Source organism: Chiloscyllium plagiosum, chromosome 11 (genome assembly GCF_004010195.1).
Source record: "Chiloscyllium plagiosum isolate BGI_BamShark_2017 chromosome 11, ASM401019v2, whole genome shotgun sequence".
NCBI classification, from domain to species: Eukaryota; Metazoa; Chordata; class Chondrichthyes; order Orectolobiformes; family Hemiscylliidae; genus Chiloscyllium; species Chiloscyllium plagiosum.
This window is the reverse complement of record NC_057720.1, coordinates 64,906,339-64,927,926: the sequence shown is the minus strand read 5'-3', so window position 1 is coordinate 64,927,926 and position 21,588 is coordinate 64,906,339. Positions and strand designations below refer to the sequence as shown.

The window sequence follows — 21,588 nt, the reverse complement described above, 5'->3', positions numbered from 1 at the left end:
AGTCCTCCTCTCTCAGTGGCTTATCATGTCATTCCAGAATCCATTTTGAACGTATGCTTTTAAAGGCAAAGAAATGAAAACTTTCCCTCCCTATCCTTCAGCTACTTAGTCTCTAATAACCTCAAATATAAGTCGCTCACCCTTCTCTTCAAAATCCTATAGCTTTTTTAAAAACATAAGTAGATTCACAATACTTTTAAACTTACTTGCAGAGACACTAGGTAATGAAAGACTTTTTTTTAAAAAAGCTGCCAAAGTTAACATTGCTAAGTTAATGGGGTCTGTAATCCTGCTGAACATCACCAGATTCATTGCACACAAGGAGATTATCATCACATAAACTTTGCAAAGAGTCCATTAGTGACAACCCTAATTTAATTATAAATCATGCCTGTCATTATCAATGACAAAAAGATTGTTATACAATCTTAAATTTGCATTTCCTGCAACAGGCACATGAAAATCATTTTGATGTAATGCCATCAAGTTTTTAAAAAACTAAGTTTTAAAAAAAAGCAGTTTAAATGCATTACATCATGTCAAATTAATTTAATTACCATGAGGATCAGAAGATAATCTCTAGAAAGGAACGTGTACAAGGACAATTTATTGTCAAGATAATTACGTTTCTTTATTCCAAGTTACAAATCAGTTAATTAAGTCTGCATTAAAAACCTAGTCGAAGTTTTCTAGTGTAACTCGTAGTCAAAAGTTGCTCAAAACTTAGAGCAAAATGTTGAAAAAGGAGAAATGCATAATCTGAGGCTTTAGCGTGGAGGACAAGAATGTGGGAACTAGCAAGTGGGACAAAGTCTTGAATGCTGCAATTTTCATTATCTATTTTTAAAGAAAAACATTCCTAACTTATTCATTCATTCTCCACGAGCAGCATTTGACATCAGCTTTGTGGGTTTAAGAACCAGTGACACAGTTATCTAGAACTCATCTACAGTATTCAAATTAGATAGATTTCTACTTAAAACGGATTCTTTGAAATCCTACATGTGAGTATTCAATGCACAAAGAAAGCATGGGAGTAGAAGAGGGAACAACGCTTCCTTCAAAGTGCAACTGCTGCACATCACTGACATCATGGTTCCATAAGGCCAGAAAATCCAATACTAATTTACAATGCACTATGGAATTAACTATAAGTACAGCAACTTGAACTGACAGTGTGTTGTGGAGTTCAGAGAAGGAAGAGTAAAGATGGATAATGATGGATGAGGTCAATCAGTATCTGAATTAATAACAGCCAACCTTAAATTTGAGAGGTGTCTCAAATACACTAGAGACGCTGAAAAGGAGATGGCTATAACTTTCGCTTCCTCTGCTCAATACCATTCAGAAGTAACAAGTCACTTTTAATATATACTAGTGAAAGGATGGAGGGCAAACTCATTTTTGCATCACGTTTACTTTTTCTTCTGTTGGTTAAAGAGGAAAACAAAATAAATCTAAAACGTAAGGTTGATCAAGCAGCAGGAATACATTTTGCAAATTAAAAACATCTTCAACAAAATTAATTATATTCCATTCCCAGACAGAACACATCAAGGGTTGTACTTCATACTAGTCAGCCATTGTAAATCTTGCCCGCAATCCATGAATGCAAAATCACATGACAACTTCTGGTAATTCTTTTTGTGCTAAGTACAATTATTTATTTTTGTGGAGGAGGAGAGGTTGAAAATAACAGGGAATTTAATGAAGAGTGACCAATGCAGTCCAAATGCTTTCATGTAAAGGTTACATCTGGTTCCTTCAGCCTGCAACAACATGCCTTGCCAATGAGGGCTGAAAAGCTTCACAATTCACTTTCATTAAAAACTAGTCACAGCTGTGGGAGCAGGGTAAGGAAGGATTAAAACACCACCAATTTCACGATCCAAAGAGGAAAAGTCTACAACTGCTTTAAACAAATATCAGTGCCTGTCTTGAATTGTTCTGACAACATGCAAAATAATAAAAGAACAAGATGTATAGGAATGGTTACTATTGCTTAAACTGGATACGACTGTGTTCCCTCAAAAAAAAAGCAAACCTGTAATTTATGCAAAATGTTATAAATTATGCACTGAGTTGAAAGTCAAGGAGTACACATAATTAGAGGGGTGTTTTTTCTATGTCACAGGGTACACACGTAAGGCAGTCAGTTGCAGATCCACAATCTCACACAAGTTGAGGTAACCACAATGATTCAGGATTAACTTCTAATTTTCCTATTGCATTCATAGCAGATTTGGGGCTGCTGTTGGCTGAAATCCACATGCAAGTTACCTGATCCATTCACACTTACTCTTATAAGCTTTGATCCCCACTGATGAAATCAGGACACAAATGAGAGCGCAAAATGAGAAACCTAAACTTGTCAAATTAAACACCAGTCTCACCCAATTGGCACTGTTCTGCCTTTTCAACTGACAACTACGCAGGTAATCTATTAACAATAACACTCTACATCACGGTCAACAAAATCCAGTGAAAAAAGTTACAACAGGCAGTTTTACAGGCCCCATTTTATTGAAGTGTCACACCTAATCTGATTGAAGTCAGTATTAGTTGGTTTTTAAACAAAAACTATACACACTTTGTGGCTGATAGTAGCGAACAAGTCCAGAGGGACTGAAAGAGGGACAACCATCGAATTGTTGGGTGGAAAGTATGTGTGAGGTTTGTTTTTAAAAAAACTTGTTTCCTATTTTCATAGCATCCATATTCTACTTTTACAGTGTTCAAAGTAACTGCCCTTTTGTATCACACATATGGCCTTCCCATCGACATCTTAACAACATAGAAAGCATCTTACACTACACAAGCATGTTGGTCAGAACGGAGGTGATCTCTGTTCTTCAAAACCAAAATAGGGAAAGCAGAAACCCAATGCATTTTAATTCCCAAGGTGTACGACAAAAGGAAAACGAGGGGAAAAAAAATGAAGACTACATACTGCTGAAAATTCAAAACACAATGATTATTGCAGGAAGGAGTGGAAGGAAAAATCAAGAGTTCACCTTTGATACAAATGAAATGCAGTACTCAAAGCAAGTCTGACTGATAAGTTACCTTTTAGGGTCGTGTGGCTGAATGGGAATCCACACACAGTTAAGTGTATTTTAGGAATAAAAACAAGTAATACAAAGTCACCATGCATCATGATATTGTCATTTTAACTGCTGTGGCCTGTTTTTGGTTAACATTTAAAGGGAAAGCAGAATTTGTTTACTGACAAACAAATCTGTGTCCTTCACTATCTTGTTTATTTCCTCAAGTTCTGTATACAATGGAGAAAAATACCAGATTTTAGAAACACTAGCCAAACAACAGAGATTTTACTATTGTCAAAGCAACAACTGGATGAGGTACTCCAGGCCAGAAATAAAACTCAATTGCCAGCAGCTCCATGCGAGATGTCATGGCAAATGCCAAGCAGAACCCAACTGTATGCTGGAAGGAGAACCAGACAGACGTGATACATCTTGTGCAAGTGAACATTCATAGCAATCAATCATTGTGATAAAATCAAAGCACTACTCCAACTGCAGGACAATTTTCAAAGCTGCATGATAGCATGCTATGTCTCAAATTCATGGCATAACTTCATGAAGTTAATACACTCAAATTTCATTTAACTGCTTTGTTATGTCCCTTCTACCAAGATCACTGCATATAGCCAAAATTTAACCACAGTCCTGCTGTGTCTGGTTAGCAAATTCTACTTAACTACTGTGCCAAAGAGATGATGTTTTGCTTTCACAATGAGAAATCAATCTGTCTTCCAATGGAAGTGATTTCAGAGTAGCAAATGCCTTTGAAAATCCCAAGGAAACAATGACAAAACCTGGGAACATAAAAAAGACAATGAATTTACTTCTCAAAATTTGAATCTCAGCAATCTCAAGTCGTCATAACCAACACGGCTAAAGATTTTGGGGCAGCACGGTGACTCAGTGGTTGGCACTGCTGCCTCACAGCATCAGGGTCCCAGGTTCGATTTCAGGCTCAGGTGACTGTGCGGAGTTTGCACATTCTCCGTGTGTGGGTTTCCTCCGGATGGTCCAGTTTCCTCCCACAATCCAAAGATGTGCGAGTCAGGTGAATTGGCCATGCTAAATTGCCCATAGTGTTAGATGCATTAGTTGGAGGGAAATGATTCTGGGTGGGTTACTCTTCGGAGGGTCAGTGTGGACTGGTTGGGCCTATTTCCACACTGTAGGGAATCAAATCTAATGTGTGTTAGAAATCTGAAATGAAAGCAAAATAGAAGCTTACCAAAACTAATCTTTTTGGTGCTTTGTTTTCATTTCAGGCATTCCAATCTTTTAGTTTTCCAAATGCCACTGTAGGTTAAATCAAATTGAAATTGCAAATAATTGCTTCAGAGATTTAATTTTATGAAGGTACTATACTGTCACCAGGGTATATTTCTTAGACGTGGGGCATTCCTGAAGAAGGGCTTATGCCCGAAACGTCGATTCTACTGTTCCCTGGATGCTGCCTGACCTGCTGCGCTTCTCCAGCAACACATTTTCAGCTCATATTTCTTAGACGTGTAAAGGGATTCAAAATATGGAAACATTCGCATGGATAAATGCCTTATCTCAAGACAAAATACTATTAAGCTGCTGCTGGATGTTGCAAAGAAAAAATGGCAGGTACTGTTACGTTGATAAGTAAAGATCAGATAGGTACCAATCTTTGAAAATTAAGCAAAAACCATCTTTAGGATAAAGCTTTACCAGATAGCTAATTGGACACAAAATTGGCTTGAAGGTAGGAGACAGACAATGGTGGTGGAAGCTTGTTTTTTCCTGACCGAAGGCCTTGTAACCAGTGGTGTGCCACAATGATCAGTGCTGAGTCCACTGCTTTTCATCATTTATATAAATGATTTGAATGTGAATATAGGAGACCTAAAGATCAAAGAACAGTATAATACAGGAACAGGCTCTTTGGCCTATCAAGGCTGCATCAACACAATGCCTTTCTAAATAAGCAAGCTTTTGCTTCTATGCAGCCAGTATCCCTCTATTCGCTGCCTATTCGTATACCTGTGAACATGTCTCTTAAATGTTGTTACTGTATCCACATCCACTACCTCTTCTGGCAACATATTCCATGCACTTAGCACTTCATAAAAAAAAAATCTACCGCACACTTGCCTTCATTGGTCAGTGCACTGAACATAGGAGTTGGGATTTCAGGATGTGGCTGTACAGGACATTGGTGAGGCCACTTTTGAAATACAATACTCAATTCTGGTCTCCCTTCTATAGGGAAGATGTTGTTAAATTTGAGAAAGTGCAGAAAAGATTTACAAGTATGTTGCCAGAACTGGAGGGTTTGAGTTATAGAGAGAGGTCGAGTAGGGTGGGGCTGGTTTCCCTGAAGAGTTGGCGGCAGAGGGGTGACCTTAGAGAGACTGAAAAAATCATGAAGGGCATGGACATAGCAAAAAGCCAAGGTCTTTCTCTCCAGGGTAGCAGAGGAGTGTGCAAAGGCTTAAATGAGAAGGAAAACATTTAAGGATCTGAGGGGTAACTTTTTTTCATGCATGATGAGTGTATGGAATGAGCTGCTAAAGGAAGTGGTGGAAGCAGGTACAATTACAAAATTTAAAAGGCATCTAGATGGCTACATGAGTAGGAAGGGTTTAGAGGGATATGGGAAAACACTAGCAAATGGGACTAAGTCAGATTGGGACGTCTGGACGACATGGATGCATTGGGCTGAAGGGTCTGTTTCAGTGCTGTATGACTCAATGGCTCTCAACTATTTTATAAACAGTTTTCCAGTTAACAGATCCTTAACAGCATTTCTGAACATCTTGTCAGTGTGGTACAATAAATATTAACTCTGTATAGAACAGTAACAGTAAACAGTCTTTACAACCTTTAGCCAGAAATGTGAAACAGCATATTTCAGTTAGGTTAGCACACCTCGATCCCTCTTGTATTTCAACATAGAATTAAATAAAACCATTACTAAATAATGTGTTTCAACCCTTGCATTTGAATTCAATTTTCCTTTGGAAATATTTATTCGATTTTTTAAAATCATATTCCTCTCTCATCTGGAATGAAGCATTTCATTTCAAAACTTCAACTTCTTCCTTGGTTCTTACAATTTCAGCTCACGAAAATAGTACTGTACCTTTGCCAAACATAAACATTTTGAAAGCTCCTACATTACCTCAACTGAAGTTCACCACCTCAACAAAAAAGGTTCCAATTCAAAACATTTATTATTCCCAATGTCATTGTATTACCTCTAGTAGAGCTTTTAAAAATATCCAACATACCTCCTGGAAAAACCTTGCCTCCAAAATTACACAAATAGCCTACCATGCAAAATAACTTAGTATTTTGAAAGGGAACTGACAAAATATTTATCTTCATGTGACCTCCATCACATGAACAAAACTCAAATTGCAACATAAAGCAAAACATTATTAAACGGTTTATCTTTTTGTACTTTTACCATTTGCAACCAAATGGAACGTTATAAGTCAATTGATAAGTTCCAATTTTGCTTTCAGACTATAAGAGCAAAGCTCAAGTAGCAACATGATGCCAAGATAATGCAGCAGTTCATAACTCCAAAAGGCACAATGGGTAATTTACTGCATGAAATGTCATGTAATTTTCTACACAACTGTCACCATTGTCCATACCCCATGGGATCTTGGAGGAACTGCAAGAGAACAAACACTAGTGACTGAGAAACATAATTGCCAGAGAAAGAAAAGCTTTCTGGGCTTAGTCACCTTTAGAACTATTCTCCATCCAGATAAGCATGCATTTGACTCATACAATAGTTCAAGGGATCAAGCAATTTCCAATCATTCCCATTTAGAGATTCCCAAGCTAAGGACAACTTAATGGTAATATTATTGCAGAACTGTTCATGCTTAATGCTCAAACTTCAAAATTGATCCCACAAAATTTCAGTTTTGACCGTAAATGTAATTGTCTGTTCACAGACATTACCAGTTTAATAAATTATTCAATTCTTGAGATATGGAACTAACAATTTAAAGGACAAGAGGAGGGGGGAGGAGGACAGACATTAAAACAGACATGGGGCTTCTATTTTCAACTACCGCAGATCTTGCGTTAACATATTCAGGTAATGCTGCAATAGTGGTATAAAGAAGGAACACAAACATATGTCCAAGTTCAGATGGAGAGAGATTCGGGGTGGGGGTGGGGCACCAAAATTATTTGGTTATCCTAAAAGCCCAATGACTGGAAGTAATGCAGCTTGTAACTTGCTTGGCTTGGATCCTTGCCTGATGCAGCTCTTGTCAATCACAGTATGAATAACTGTCCATCTACACAACGTCAGATAAATGGATAAGCAGATTGGTCTGTCACCATTACCTGATTTTCTTTTCTCTCTTGTTTTATTGAACTCTCACTGACATAATTAGGAAACTGGCATACTGGAATGCCTCAGCTCTTCTATAGGTATTAATGGTAATCTGATCATTTCAACTGTGGTAATTTCTCAGTCAAGTTCAATCACCCTTTTCATCCAATTCCAATCACATCATAGCTCACGAGCACTAACCAGACAAAGTCATACATCCAAATAAAAGACTAAAAGTAACCAGGAAATTCTCCATTCTCGACTAGACTCTCACCTCCCTTTAAAAGGAGCCTTAATGAATTTCTGTTTCTTCTGAAGAAATTCTCCCTCTGACTAATTTAAAAAAATCACAACACCAAATTATACTTCAAGACCCACCTGCTCAAGACATGTGTCATAATATCTCCGAGCAGGTTGATTATAAAATGTTTATCCCAAAAGCTTAATGCATTTCTTCTATGCATCATGCCCTCAAAATCTTTTCCTTTGAAAGGTAACCAACTTTAACTCAAAAGCAGAAATTTCTTTTGGTTTATCACCTCTGCTTTCATATTCAATATTCCCATTCATGATTTGTGCATCTGACCTGCTCCTCTCCTCTTTTCATAGTTTCATCTATATATTTTTATATCAAAATTCATATTATACATACATATTCTGGATGTTTAGATTTATCATGCATTTATATCTGCCCAAGCCATTATTTTACTGACCGTGCCTTGGTCTCATTAGTTTGTTTTAATTTATTGATTAAATAAATAAGTCTAGATTTTTATATTAGCCTTGGTCCAATAGTGGCAAAGTTCCACTCCAGACACTTGATTATATAATGTCGACCAAGACTTCAGGACAATATTGAATGAAAACTGCAGAGGTGAACATTGCTGTGAGACACGTAACATAGATAGTGTCCTCTCAGTTGGATTCCTCAGCAAAACCAGTTTCAACCAAAATGGTACCTCAATAGTTTTCTGCTGCGTCTGATTTCAATGAAGTCACACACTACTGTATAACACTTCCCCAAATTTATGATATCCACCAATGCAACACTTGATCAAGCACCTTGAAAACCCATTTACTACAATTTATTAAAATCTCCTTGCATCTACTGAAATATCAAAGACCATGTCCACAAATCTACATTGCTAACTAAATCAGTTAGTAACAGCAAAAGTGTGTTTTAAAAAATTCTCAAGGTCAGGTTCGTAGGAGAGTAGTCTGACACAGAACAAACGACCAAGAGGCGAGTCTGCTAGAATATGAGCATTTTATTCCCCGCAGCGTCGCCACAACCAGGTCTCATACTTACAACGGGTCTAGCTTATACTCACTCTACATGTTACCGGAACTGGGAGCCGTCAGTTCTCGTAGAGCGGTTGCCAACAACCCACGCTCGGCGGTTAAACGCAACCCCGGAGCAGACTCCCCGAACTGGAGACTTTTCCAGCTGATATACTCTTTTCCAGATGTAAACATTCATGTGAACAGCAGAGCAAGGCTAAAAAACACATTCCATTCTGGTTACATACAGATAAGAAGATTCACACGGGGAGGTGTGTAATAAGATTCACACGGGACTAAGCAACACCTCCATTCCGGTTAGATTCACACATGTATTGGGACATAATTTTTAACCGTTTCACCACATTCCACTGCTTGGCCCAATACATGTGTGAATCATAATGTAACACATGTATTGGGACATAATTTTACACCACAAAGTGTTAACTCAAGATTATCAACTCAGGCACATAAGCTATTAGTGGTCTCTCTCTTTGGATCATCAACTTCAATATAAATAACTTGCAAATGTTACCCAAATGAATTGTGCAACAAGGTTTTACATTTTAAACAAAAGTTTCCTGTACAAGGAAAGAAACAAGGCAAACACTGCTGATTTAATATTGATAAGCCCATATAATTGTAACTTGAAAATCTTAATATACCACTTCCTAATTCTTAGTTCCACGTGAGACTTTGCCAAAACATACAAACATGCTCAGCTTTTTTCACTTCAGAGACTAAACAAAAGTCTATTCTCAAGAAAGCACTTGATTTTCCACATTTTCCCAATCTGGTACTGAAACCTGCTCAGCTCTCTCTGCACAGTCCTCTACTAATGTCTTCCGTTAGCTTTAGCAGGTCAATCAGCCAATTATCCATTTCTCGTAAATTTGGACTGCCCATCCCTAACATTGATCACATTTGCAATTCCCACCAAAGGAAGAGGTTATGAACACCACCAGTTCTTAATGATATCCATACATCTTGTCACCAATTCACCATATTCTTCTCACCATCCTCAAGGTGACTGCTGTTTCTAATGAAAAAGAAGAGAGTTTCCCTGTAATTTTGTTTAAATCCGCCTTTCCGGTGGTATTGTTTTATCCCAGTGGGGACACCAACCCAAGGTTCCTGATCCTGAGTTGGGGACACTGCCAATGACCATAGGGGCGGGCTTCAAGGAAGTCAGCATCTTCCGTTAAGGTTAGGAATCTGGGATATTAAATCCAAAAGGACCCTCAACTGAAAACTAAAAGATTTCATTAAAACACAACCAAAAAGGACAAAGTTCGCCATATCCAATAACAACATAACCCAAAGAAAAAAAAACCATAATCAGCTCGGACAAAAATGCATATACACAGCGTGGCGAGACCAAATTCAACGAATGCTCATTTGAAAAAAGAAGCCTGCGAAGGACACAAGTATAGTCATAAAATTCAAAAATCATTTTAAAAGACTGACGTTTTTGAAGAAACACACAGACTAAATCTGATAGAAGCAAACATTAAGTGGCTGACTGCTCAAAGATTGGTTTGTTACTCAATGGAAATATGTTATTAAAATTAACAATTCAAAATTTACATATTAGAGTAGGAGTACTGGAAAAGAAATTGAAGTTAGATTTTGCTGTCGCAGAGCATCTGACAACATCTGCCAATACAGATTGTTCTGTAGCCTTCAGCTCAAAGAAGCACAAAACATGGTTGATACAGCAAGCTGATCATGGCACAAGAAAAGCAAACGATTGAGACAGAGCAGGGTCACCATCAGGCTATCTCCTTAAACAATCAAGTTTCAAGGTTAGAAAATATCCTCATTAAAAAGGAATGAAAGGTGAATTCAATATGAATCCAGTTACAGGAAGAGGGGGAAAGAATGATTGGAGTGAAGGAAAAAAAAGACAAATTAAGAGAAAGGCAAATACAAATACACTTTACCCATGGTTGAATATCTCAAAACTTCAAATCTTAAAGAACCATATACTTATTCACGCTTCTGGCTGCTTAACAGTCAGTCACTGATACTTAATAAATAAAATAAAAACTTCATGCCAGATGAGACTGATATACAATTTAAGAGAACATCAAAAAGCCAAACTGGCTCACTGTTTTAGTGGGCCATAGAGGGGCTTCAGGACAATTTAGACAAGTTGAACAAATGAATAAATGCATGGTAGATGCAATATAATATGGGTAAGTATGAAGTTGCCCACTTCGGTATGAAAAACAGCATGGCAAAGTAGAACTTAAATGATTATAGATTTGAAAATAATTATCGAGAAAGGGTTTTGGGTGTCCTTGTACACCAGTTATTGAAAGCAAGTGCAGCACAGTCTGATATAACACGATAGATCCACTCTCATGCAATCTTGCGTTATAAAAGAAATCACAATAATTGCGCCATCTAATCTACTGAGGCCAGAATCACGTAATAGCCAAAGAGGTAAGGAAATTTCACATTCTGAAAATAACAGTCTAAGTTCTTCAATCGCATTATCGCACATGCTATAGAAGAACACCCTGAAAGCAGTTAGCATATCATTTGGTTTCCCGATTTTTATTACAATCAGGTTTAAGTAGAGGTGCAAAGCAGTCTTAATGAAGCTGCATTGGGCCTTGGGGAGATTACACTTGGAATGCTGATGCACTTTTGATCTTCTTACACGTGATACACTTGTCATAGGCGGAGTACAGCAAAGGTTCATGAGACTGATTCCAGGGATAGCAGATTTGTCCAAAGAGCTTGGGTCGAATGGGACTGTATTCACTGGAATATAGAACAACATGAGGGAATCACCATGAAATGCAAAACAACTGACAGGGCTGGACAAAATGGATACAGAAATAACGTTTCCCAAGCCAAAGCATCAAGAATAAGTAGTCACAGTCTCAGGATGTGTGATATGCTATTTTGGACTGAGGAGGAGAAAATGGTAAACCTCTGGAATTCTATATTTCAATATGCTGTGAAGTCACTGAACATATTAATGAAATAGATTTCAGAAGGATACAAGAGATATGACAAGAGAGTGGTAATATGATTTTGAGGTACAGGATCAGCAACGATCATGTTCAATGTCAGAATAGACGTGATGCTCCTATTTAAAATTATAATCAAAATGAGGTTACATTCATTAAGCACAGCCAACCTGAGCTTCAACACCTCTCCCAGAGGAAACCAACGCCAAAAAGTGGAAGAGGAAACAATGAAGAGCCCTGGAAACACTGACTAAAAAGCAACATAACAAATGTCCCAAAATGTTTCACAGAAGCAAGATACAGAAATTGACACCAGGTTAGAAGGGTTAACCAAATTTAGATCTCAGATGCAGACCTTAAGAAATTAAGAAACAGAGTTGGGAGGGAATTCCAGGACAGAGTGCTGAGACAGATGAAGACACTTTAACCAATAGTTTTTGGAAAAGGAATGAAGGCTGTGCAAAAAGCCAGAATCAAAGGACTAAAGATTGCAGGTGTTGCAATGCTGAGAGAGATTCTAGACATTCTAAGAGCTGTGGTCATGAAGGAATTTTAACAGAAGAGGAACATATTTGATTTGAGGTGCTGGAGACAAATGGCTCAAAAAAGTGATTTTTTTTAAACAGACCACTGGAGGATACCAACATTGTGACTGAACTACTCCATAGTGAAGGTGGTACTCAAGTGTTTTCATCATACGCTATATACTCAATGAGGAACTTCAAGCCAAAACAAAATGAAGTTTACAGGCTCACTTACAAGTTCTGACCAACTTAAGACATGAGTCACATCCACAAAAAGATTGTACTGAAACACTCCTCCGCACTAAACGGTTTGAAAGGGTAATGTGTATACAGGTCACATTGCTGACGACAGGAAGACTAAAGCAAGTTGCACAACAGAAACTCTGTGACTCTACACTATACTGTGAACACAAGTGAGATTTCAGTAGGATCAAGGGTTTGAGCTTGCATGAACCACTGGCAATATTTGCTTAAACAAAAGCTTTTAAATAAGATTACTACTCCAAATTTAGTTCAATTGCTGCTGCAAACATTATGGAATGAGAACAGTCTGATGGAGTTCTCATCTAAAACATTTACTCCAACATTCACTGACCTCCTGTACAAGTCAATTTTCAGTCTTAAAGTATGTCCAAATATTGATTCAACAAGGCAGAATAAAATGGCACCTACTATGAAGCTGTCTGGAACAGCCAGAAAGTAACTATTTGTTAAGGATCCAGTCAGGATTCAGGGGAGAGAATGGTCAGCCTTCTTTTTAGCTCTAAACTCAATTCCTACTTTTGATCCCCTTAACACAACAGGTGCAAAATTCCAATGGCTTCACATGGGAGTTTGTAAGTCACTGAATTAACACCCACGTCATATTTACTGTGGCAGTTCTTTTAAAAAGACAACAACATTTTGGAATTAAATGTAAAAATGCCTATAAATACTTCACCAGGTTATAGTCCAACAGGTTAATTTGGAAGCACTAGCTTTCGGAATGCCACTCCATCAGGCAAATGTGGTGGACAAGATCATGACCACAGACTTTACAGGCAAAGGAGTCCAGTATCGCAGACATGTGATACGCTAAACAATTTTAGATTGGGTATAAACTCCTTTGGCTATAAAATCTGTGATCATGATCTTGTCCTCCACAACGACCTGATGAAGGAGCAGTGCTCCGAAAGCTAGTGCTTCCAAATAAATCTGTTGGACTACAACCTGGTGTTGTATGTTTTTTTAAAAAACTTTGTCCACCCGGATCCGACACCGGCACGACCAAGTTGTAAATACTTTAGTGTTCTTATCTATTTGTCCTGTCAAAGCAAAAAAAAAAATTGAACAAGACAACTAGACTTACGGGAGCAATAAATATTTGTGCACCGAAAAGCAGCATTCTGACTTGCACAAGCAGTATAAGAATTATCTCAGCAAATGTATGAACAGAAACCACTGATCTGTCATCCCAGTCGTCCCCCCCCCCCCACCCCTCCAAAACAGCCATCATTTTTGTTTCATGTGTACAAGGAAGAGTTAGACATCTAACAAGTAGAGTCATATGCTAATAGTTCATAATTGATTACTTGTAGCTGCAGTCTATTTATTTCTAAGTAATGAAAACTGTAAATCTGGGTTTGCAAGCCAAGTTAAAGAATTGTGCATTTTTAAAAAAATATCTAATTTCTGTGACAATCCATGAACAGCAGGACTTGATTTACAGTGTGCTACCTTAGTGAGGAATAACAGAGCCCAGGGTCAATCCTGTCAAATTCTCTTCAGTAACATGTGGGAGATTTTTCAATTGTGAAATTGTATTGTGCGAAGGTGCTGAGAATAGCATCTACTTAGCAACCATGTCCCAAACTGTTCGATACATCCCAGAGTATATCCTGTCCTGCAGGTTGAACAATCCCACCAGATGTGACAGCATACTGGTGTACAGTTAGGATAGACCAGCATTGGAAGTTTTCAATATTGGTCCTGGCTCCAGGAGATGTTTTAGCAGATGGCACAGGAAAACATCCTGCTTGCAGCACCTACTGTCCTCACTTAGCTAATGATTCAATTGAATATGATATGATTTGTTAAAAAAAAACTCAGTGACAAGAGCAAAATATATTTTAGGTGGGAAGTCTGGAGCATCCATGATCAGGTAGTACCACTGCTGATCAAGCTGGCTGAATCACGGAAGAATGTAGCTGACAGACTGGGGCTGTAGAAGATAAGTGAGAGAATTAACTTGAGAAAATCTACTTGACATCATCCTCACTGCAACTGTCAGAGGCATCCTTCCATGACAATAATGGTAGAAGTGATCACCACCCATTCCTTGCAAATACAGAGCCGATTTTCATACAGATGAATGCATTCCAGTTGTTGCCTGGCACTGCAATACTGAGTTGGATAGACTCAAAATTAGACATCCACAAGACACTGTAGATCATCTATGATGACACTGAATAGCACAAAATGTAATGCCATGACCCAACCTATACCTCAATTTTTCATTATTATTGAGTAAGAAGACTATTCTGGTTCAATGAGGATACAGCAACATATAGAAAGGAGCAGCACCAGACATACCTCCAAACTGAGATGCCAGCCTGCTGACAAGCCAACACTGAATGTCACAGGTGCCAAACTGCAAAAAGTTTGGAACAGGCCGAATCTAATCACAACTAACAGACCTGTTGTAAATTCTTGTAGTACTGCCACTTGCCATGAGTAACACCGGATAATTTAAAAAATAACCAAGGGAAGCAGTTCCACAATTATCCCTATCCTCAAATCATGGTGTAGCCAGCATGCGATTATAAAAACAAGACTGCAATGTTCAGTTTCCTCCCAGGGATTCAACCATCACATGGTCTAGTCTTCAGTCAATTCAATTCAGTCCCCAAGATAAAGAAACAACTGAGCATATGGGAAAAAACAAAGGTTTGTTCAACATCTTAGCTGTGTGTTGGGAAATGTGGTCCCAGACCAGTCATATCTATAACCAAGTGACCACCTGTCCAACAAAATGGGCAACAGCATGGTTGTGTTCAGGCCACAAAAATCTAGGCAAATCCATCCACCCGATTATTTCTTTGTCAGTCTAACAACAAAAGGGCATCACCAACTGTACTATTAAGTTGCAATGACTCAACAACCATCAGGTCAACGATGCGCAATTTGGGTAAAACCAGGACATCTGGCTCCTTACGTCCTTCATCTGAACGTGAACAAAATGGCCGAATTCCAGGAAGGACGGGAACTTCCTTTGACATTAAGGCAGCATTGGACCAAGCGTGGTAACAAGGAGTCTGAGCGAAATTGAAACCATTGAAATCAAAAAGGGAAAAACTCTTCACTGGCAATGCAATCACTTACTCTCACAACACTACTGCAACAGTTTCTCAATGTTCTCAGCCTAACCATCTTCCACTACTTCAATGAACAACCTTCAATACGATGCAATGCTAAGGACCTCAACTGACTGCTCCAGTATTCTGTGCTTTTCACTTCTCAGATACTAAAGTAGTCTGTGTTTGCGTGCAGCAAACATTCGAGTGTGGACTGATGAGTAACACGTGCACATACGAGTGCAAAAGAATTCCGATTAACAGAGTCCAAACACTTCCCTTTCAATTTCAACTACATTACCACTGTTGATACCTCCGTTAACAATATTTTGGGGTCACAATTGACCAGATATGGAACTGTACCAGCCACAAATACAGTAATCACAAGAGCACAGCAGAGGTTGGGAAATCTGCAAGACGCTCACCTACCAGTTCCTTCAGTTTTTCCACCAATCGACAAGACAAGTCAGGAAAGTGATGCAATACTTCTCATTCACCTGAATTAATGCAGCACAATATTATTCATGAACCCCAATATAATCCAGGACCAAGTAATAAATTTGACTGGCACTCCATCAACATTATCTTCAACATTCGCTCCCTTCACCATTAACAGTGGCTGCAATACATATTGTTGACGAGATGCACTGAAAATTCTTATTGCTATTTAAACTCTACTTTTGATATGCAGCCCCTGCCATCAAAACGAGGGCAACAGGCACACAGCAACATTACCAGTTTGAAAGATTCCCTCCAAGTCACACATTACCCTAACTGGGAATCTAAGTACCATTACTCATGGCCAGAGTAAAAATCTTAAAATTTCCTATCTCACAATAAATGGTCCGATATGCTACAGAAATTCAAAAAGACAGCTCACAACCATTTCTGGTCAACGGCAATAAAAGCTAACATTACCAGCCACATTCCAAACAATGATTTTTTTTAAAAAGAGGAAATACTTGCATTAAGTTTCAGGCAGTATTGTTCACATGTGAGAAGCAAGTCAGAAGCAAAAGGTTCAGAACCCTTTCCATAAACCACTCCATTACCTGAAGTATGCAAAATAAATATTTCACAATACAGAAAAGCACCAAATGTATTAGATGCGGACACAGCCCCAATCTAGTACCTCAATGTACCATGGCTAGTAAAATATGAGTTACACAAGACTATGAGAGCATAAATAGGTACATCGCTGGAATCTTTTCCCCACTGCAGCTGTACCTACCACCAGAGGTTTTATGTTTCAGGTGAGGATTGAAGGAAGAATTTTTTTCACCCAGAGGGTGGCAGAAATGAAACGCACTGCCTGATTTCCTCAAAACTTTTAAGCATCTGAACGTGCACTGAAAATGCCAGTAGACAGGAGGCTATGGGCCAAGTGCAGATAAATAAGATTAGTATAGCCTGGTGTTTGTTAGCATTGAAATGATGGGTCAAAGGGCCTGTTTGTATGACTCCATAAATTCTAGATTAGAGTGGTGCTGGAAAAGCACAGCAGTTCAGGCAGCATCCGAGGAGCAGGAACTCCATAAATTGTTGTGGTTCTATTCGCCGAGCTGGAAGTTTTTGTTGCAAACGTTTCGTCCCCTGGCTAGGCGACATCGAATGTATAATTTCAGTTACATCACACTGCAAACTTTTGCTATAAATTCTGTGTTACGATCGAGCCCTCCACAATCACCTGATGAAGGAGCGTCGCTCCGAAAGCTAGTGTGCTTCCAATTAAACCTGTTGGACTATAACCTGGTGTTGTGTGATTTTTAACTCTGCTTTTTAGTGATATTGTTAACAACTTGGATGTATCTAGGGAGCATGTTTGATGATACAGAAATTGGTCATGTGATTGCTAGCAAGGAAAATAGCTTCAGAAAGATCAATGGACTCATCAGGTTGACAGAAAGGTGGCAAATGGATTTCAACCAGGAGAAATGAGATGATTCATGCTAGTAGGTCAAATAAGACAAAGGAATACACAATTGGAAAATATAGAAATGGAAGGACCTTGAAATGAATGTCTGCAGTTTCTTCAGGTCAAAATGATGGTTAAAAAGCATGGAATCTGTCCTTTTATTAACTCAAGTACAGCATATACAGTATAAATGTGGAGTTTTTGCTGGGATTGTCTAAATCACCATATTAAGCCACACTTAAATATGGCATGCAATCTGGTCACTTCACTACAGAAAGGATATAATTACATGAAACAGGGTACATTGGAGATTTATGAAGATGTGGCCAGGATCAGAAAAATGCAGTTAGGAGGAAAATCCTAGGGAAAGTCTCAGATCGTTCTCCTCGATACAGTAGTACCTATGGGAGATTTGATTCAAGATGTACAACATTGAGGAAGGAGGGATTGCTAGATACAATGAATAGGATGGGTCTACTCATCTTAGCAGAGATGTCAATGACCAGGAGATACTGACTTTCTACCAATCATTTAAAAGTTGGAGGGGAGTTATGGCAAAGGTTTATCAATGGCATTGAATGGATCAATTAATAGTATTACTGTTACATGTATTTTAGTGAGAAAAACAGTAAAATACAGTGAAAAGCTTTTGCACTGTCACCATGATCAAACGCCACTGGAACTTTCTGCCTTCGAGGGGTGCGGTGGCAGAAACACTCAAATCATTAACGACAACGGCCCAAGTGGCGACTTTGAGCTGTAAACTTTCGGTTATTCTATTCGATGATAGATGTATAAACAGCAGTGCTATCCAATATATTAACCGCTGCAGCTAATCTGGAATCCAGAAATAATTACTCGCATTTCTGATTCAATACATAAGAAAGAGACACAGTTTAGGACATGTGATCTTATTACTCATGCTACCCCAATATTATGCACGCATGCCTTCTGCGCAGAGTTCAAACTAAAGATAAAGCAATGTTTTTTTTAAATCACAGCGTTTCCTTTCCTTTGTTATTAAACTAAGCATGCACGTCAAACACATTTAGATTCTATGTACAAGGAGATCCCTAATGAGTGAGTGGATAAAACGGTTTCTCCTCGGTATATTCGGCTTGAATGCGTCTCTGACAAAGGTGACGGGTACAACTTCAATGGTTTTCGCTCGCCAGAAGTCGTATGAATTTTTTTTTGTGGATGGCCGCCAACTGCACTGACGTATACCTCACCTCCATAACATACAAACACATCTTTTCCCTTCGACACCTCTTCGCATTCTTTTGTAAATACAGAGTTTACAACGATTGCAACAATGTGACGAATACGTTGGATGTGAAGCTAACCGCCTCCATTAGAAAGGAGTCTGGCGTGGAGGAAATTACTCACCATTGCTGACTGGTCGGACGTAAACATCATCAGTCCCCTCAGAACTCCTCGGACTGTCTTCGTTCATGGATTTCGCGGAACTACGCCGACCCCTAAACGTCACTCCCGTCTCACTCGCCATTAGCTTCCTGCCAATGGGCAAAGAACAAGAGAGAAATCAGCGACAGAGCAAATAAATGGGCAATAGTGTTTAAAATCCTTAAACGATTTTAAACCCGCAGTTAGTCCTTAAAACTCTACACCTTTGTTGTAGAAAATAAAAAAGTTATTATAAGCTTTGTGTTTCATCCAAAAAGGAACGATAAATCACAAGGATCAAACAATTTAAACTGACAAGACGACAAAAAAAACATTTTCCCTTAAACCAAATCTTTAATTCTGAGTTCGAAAAGGAAGTAAGTGGTATAATTTTTTTGACTAGCTGCTGAGCCAGAACAAACCCTCGATGAAAAACTCTTTGAACTGATGTAACTTCTCTGAGCCTGGGCCAAGGAATGAGAGGCATCAGGGGTACCGCACAGTCGGCAGACACATTCTCAGCTGACAGCAGGAAGCTGTATTGGGGCACTGCGGAACGGCTCTTAAAATGTGAAAGAGGGGAAATGGAACAGGACCAGCGACAACATCCCGCAATTATCAATCGACTCCCTCGCTCCATGTACTGTAGTATAATAACTCGATCCCACAGTTGGCAGCTAACCCTCTGAGCGGATTCCCACCGCGGTGAAAGGCAGGTATCAAAGCCGAAGAAGCCATGAGTCTATAAGCTTCCCTCACCTGCTCCAACACTCGATACAAACGCTGCTCCAAGTGTCCGCGTTCGGAAAGAGAACGTGACCCAGAGAGCGCGCGCCGCATGACGCGCTAAGAAAGGGGGAGGGGGAGGTGGAGAGACGTCAATGCGCGTGCTACTGCAGGGCCGCCTATCCGTTCGTGACCCTGCCTTCACGGATACAAATGTACAAGGAAGGTATCGGGAGCCGATCCAACGGGGAACGGAAGAAGGAAGAGACAAAACAGCAAACTAAAAGGAAAGAGAATTTTTTTTAAAAAGTGAAATTATCCTCTTTACTGCAATAATTAAAACTTACTTTTGAGAGATCAAATTTTCACTCGATCTGATAATCTGAGGTGATATTTCTCCCTCAATGCCAGAACTTTTTTTAAATGATTGCCCTTCTCGTCTCTTTTTATAATTCTCGATTCCAAGCAGTTAAACCGGGGTACGCAGCCTTCCTATCAACCCAAGTAACGTTGTGCATTATAAGCTCTGACAATGTTCAATGAGCAAGGTTCTGCCCTCTTCACAGACCTGCTGATCCAGCATTTCTTTTTATTTTAGATTACCGACGTCCGCAACTTTTTGCTTCAGAATTGTTGAGCAGAGAACTTGACGGCCTTAACACAGAAACCGACGTGGTACTAGATGTTGGAGCATTTAAACCCCAAAGACAGTTGAGAGATTAAACACAAAAAAAACTACTGCTGACGGAGATCTGAAACAAAAACAGAATTTGCCGGAGAAACTCAGCATGTCCTGGAGAGAAAAGGGAGTTAACTTTGCGAGTCCGATGACCCTGTTTAAGCATAGTTTTGAACAAAGAGAGGGGATAGCTTGTACACATCAAATCTTTCTCTACCGTCCGGAAACGAGAATTCCTGTCGCAAGTAGATTTTCCATGTCAGACAGGAGACTAGTTCTGAGGAAGGGTCATTCGACCCGAAACGCTAACTCTGATTTTTCTCCACAGATGCTGTCAGACCTGCTAAGCTTTTCAGCAATTTCTGTTTTTGTTTCTAGGAAAACTTGGGTCCTTGACTTGGCAAAGTCATGCTAATCCAAGAAAAGGTCAACTGTTCCTCTGTTTGACAGAGGTCCTTTTCACGGATAGAATCAGGGATTCTCCATTTGACAATCGGACAGCAGGAATTGCTGAACATAGTACTGTTTTAGCTTCCCAAAGCATCGAAGATTTCGACGGTGCCAGCTACCTGGACATGAAATTAAATAGCACAGATGCGCATGTCACACAACATTCATGTGTGGTGGTTTGATGTTAACAATAATTGAAGTTAAAAATCAGACAACACCAGGTTATAGTCCAACAGGTTTAATTGGAAGCACACTAGCTTTTGGAGCGACGCTCCTTCATCGGCTTTCAATTAAACCTGTTGGAGTATAACCTGGTGTTGTCTGATTTTTAACTTTGTACACCCCAATCCAACACCGGCATCTCCAAATCATGAACAATAATTGAAACATGGTCACAGTACCCAGCGGCAACATTCTTGCTCTGCCACTATCCATTCATTTTTTTTGCCTGAGCGTTCAAATGTACATGAGCAGATAATGGACATTACCAATGACGAATGCTCGGAGGAGAAAGCTAAAACAGAAAGTACTGGAAGAACTCAGTAGGTCTGGCAGCCTCCATGGAGTGAGTTAACGTTTCAAGTCCAACGTGACAGTTCCAAAGAACCATAAAATTGTTGCAGTGGTGAAGAAGGCCATTTAACCTATAGTATCTGCACTTTCTCTCTGAGCAATTTACATTTAGAGTCATAGATACATAGAGATGGACAGCACAGAAACAGACCTTTCGGTCTAACTTGTCCATGCTGACCAGATATCCTAAATTAATCAAGTCCCATTTGCCAGCACATGGCCCATATCCCTCTAAACCCTTCCTATTCATATACCCATCCAGACATCTTTTAACTGTTGTAATTGTACTAGCCTCAACCACTTCCTCAGGCAGTTCATTCCATACATGCACCACCCTCTGCATGAA

The 21,588-nt window shown here is 39.2% G+C and overlaps 1 protein-coding gene across 5 annotated transcripts in view; it reads right to left on the bottom strand.

Annotated features, from left to right (window-relative positions):
• The window catches only part of soat1 (sterol O-acyltransferase 1), a 105,608-nt gene that overhangs the window by 45,464 nt on the left and 38,556 nt on the right, over positions 1-21,588 (bottom strand). Inside the window, exons 1-2 of one of the 5 annotated variants that reach the window (XM_043699578.1) lie at positions 19,497-19,743; positions 18,797-18,924 (exon numbers count right to left, since the gene is read on the bottom strand). In XM_043699578.1, the coding sequence (XP_043555513.1) occupies positions 18,797-18,924; positions 19,497-19,654 (286 nt within the window). In that variant the 5' untranslated portion in view covers positions 19,655-19,743. The other 4 variants (XM_043699581.1, XM_043699580.1, XM_043699577.1 and 1 more) reach the window with 4 other exon arrangements.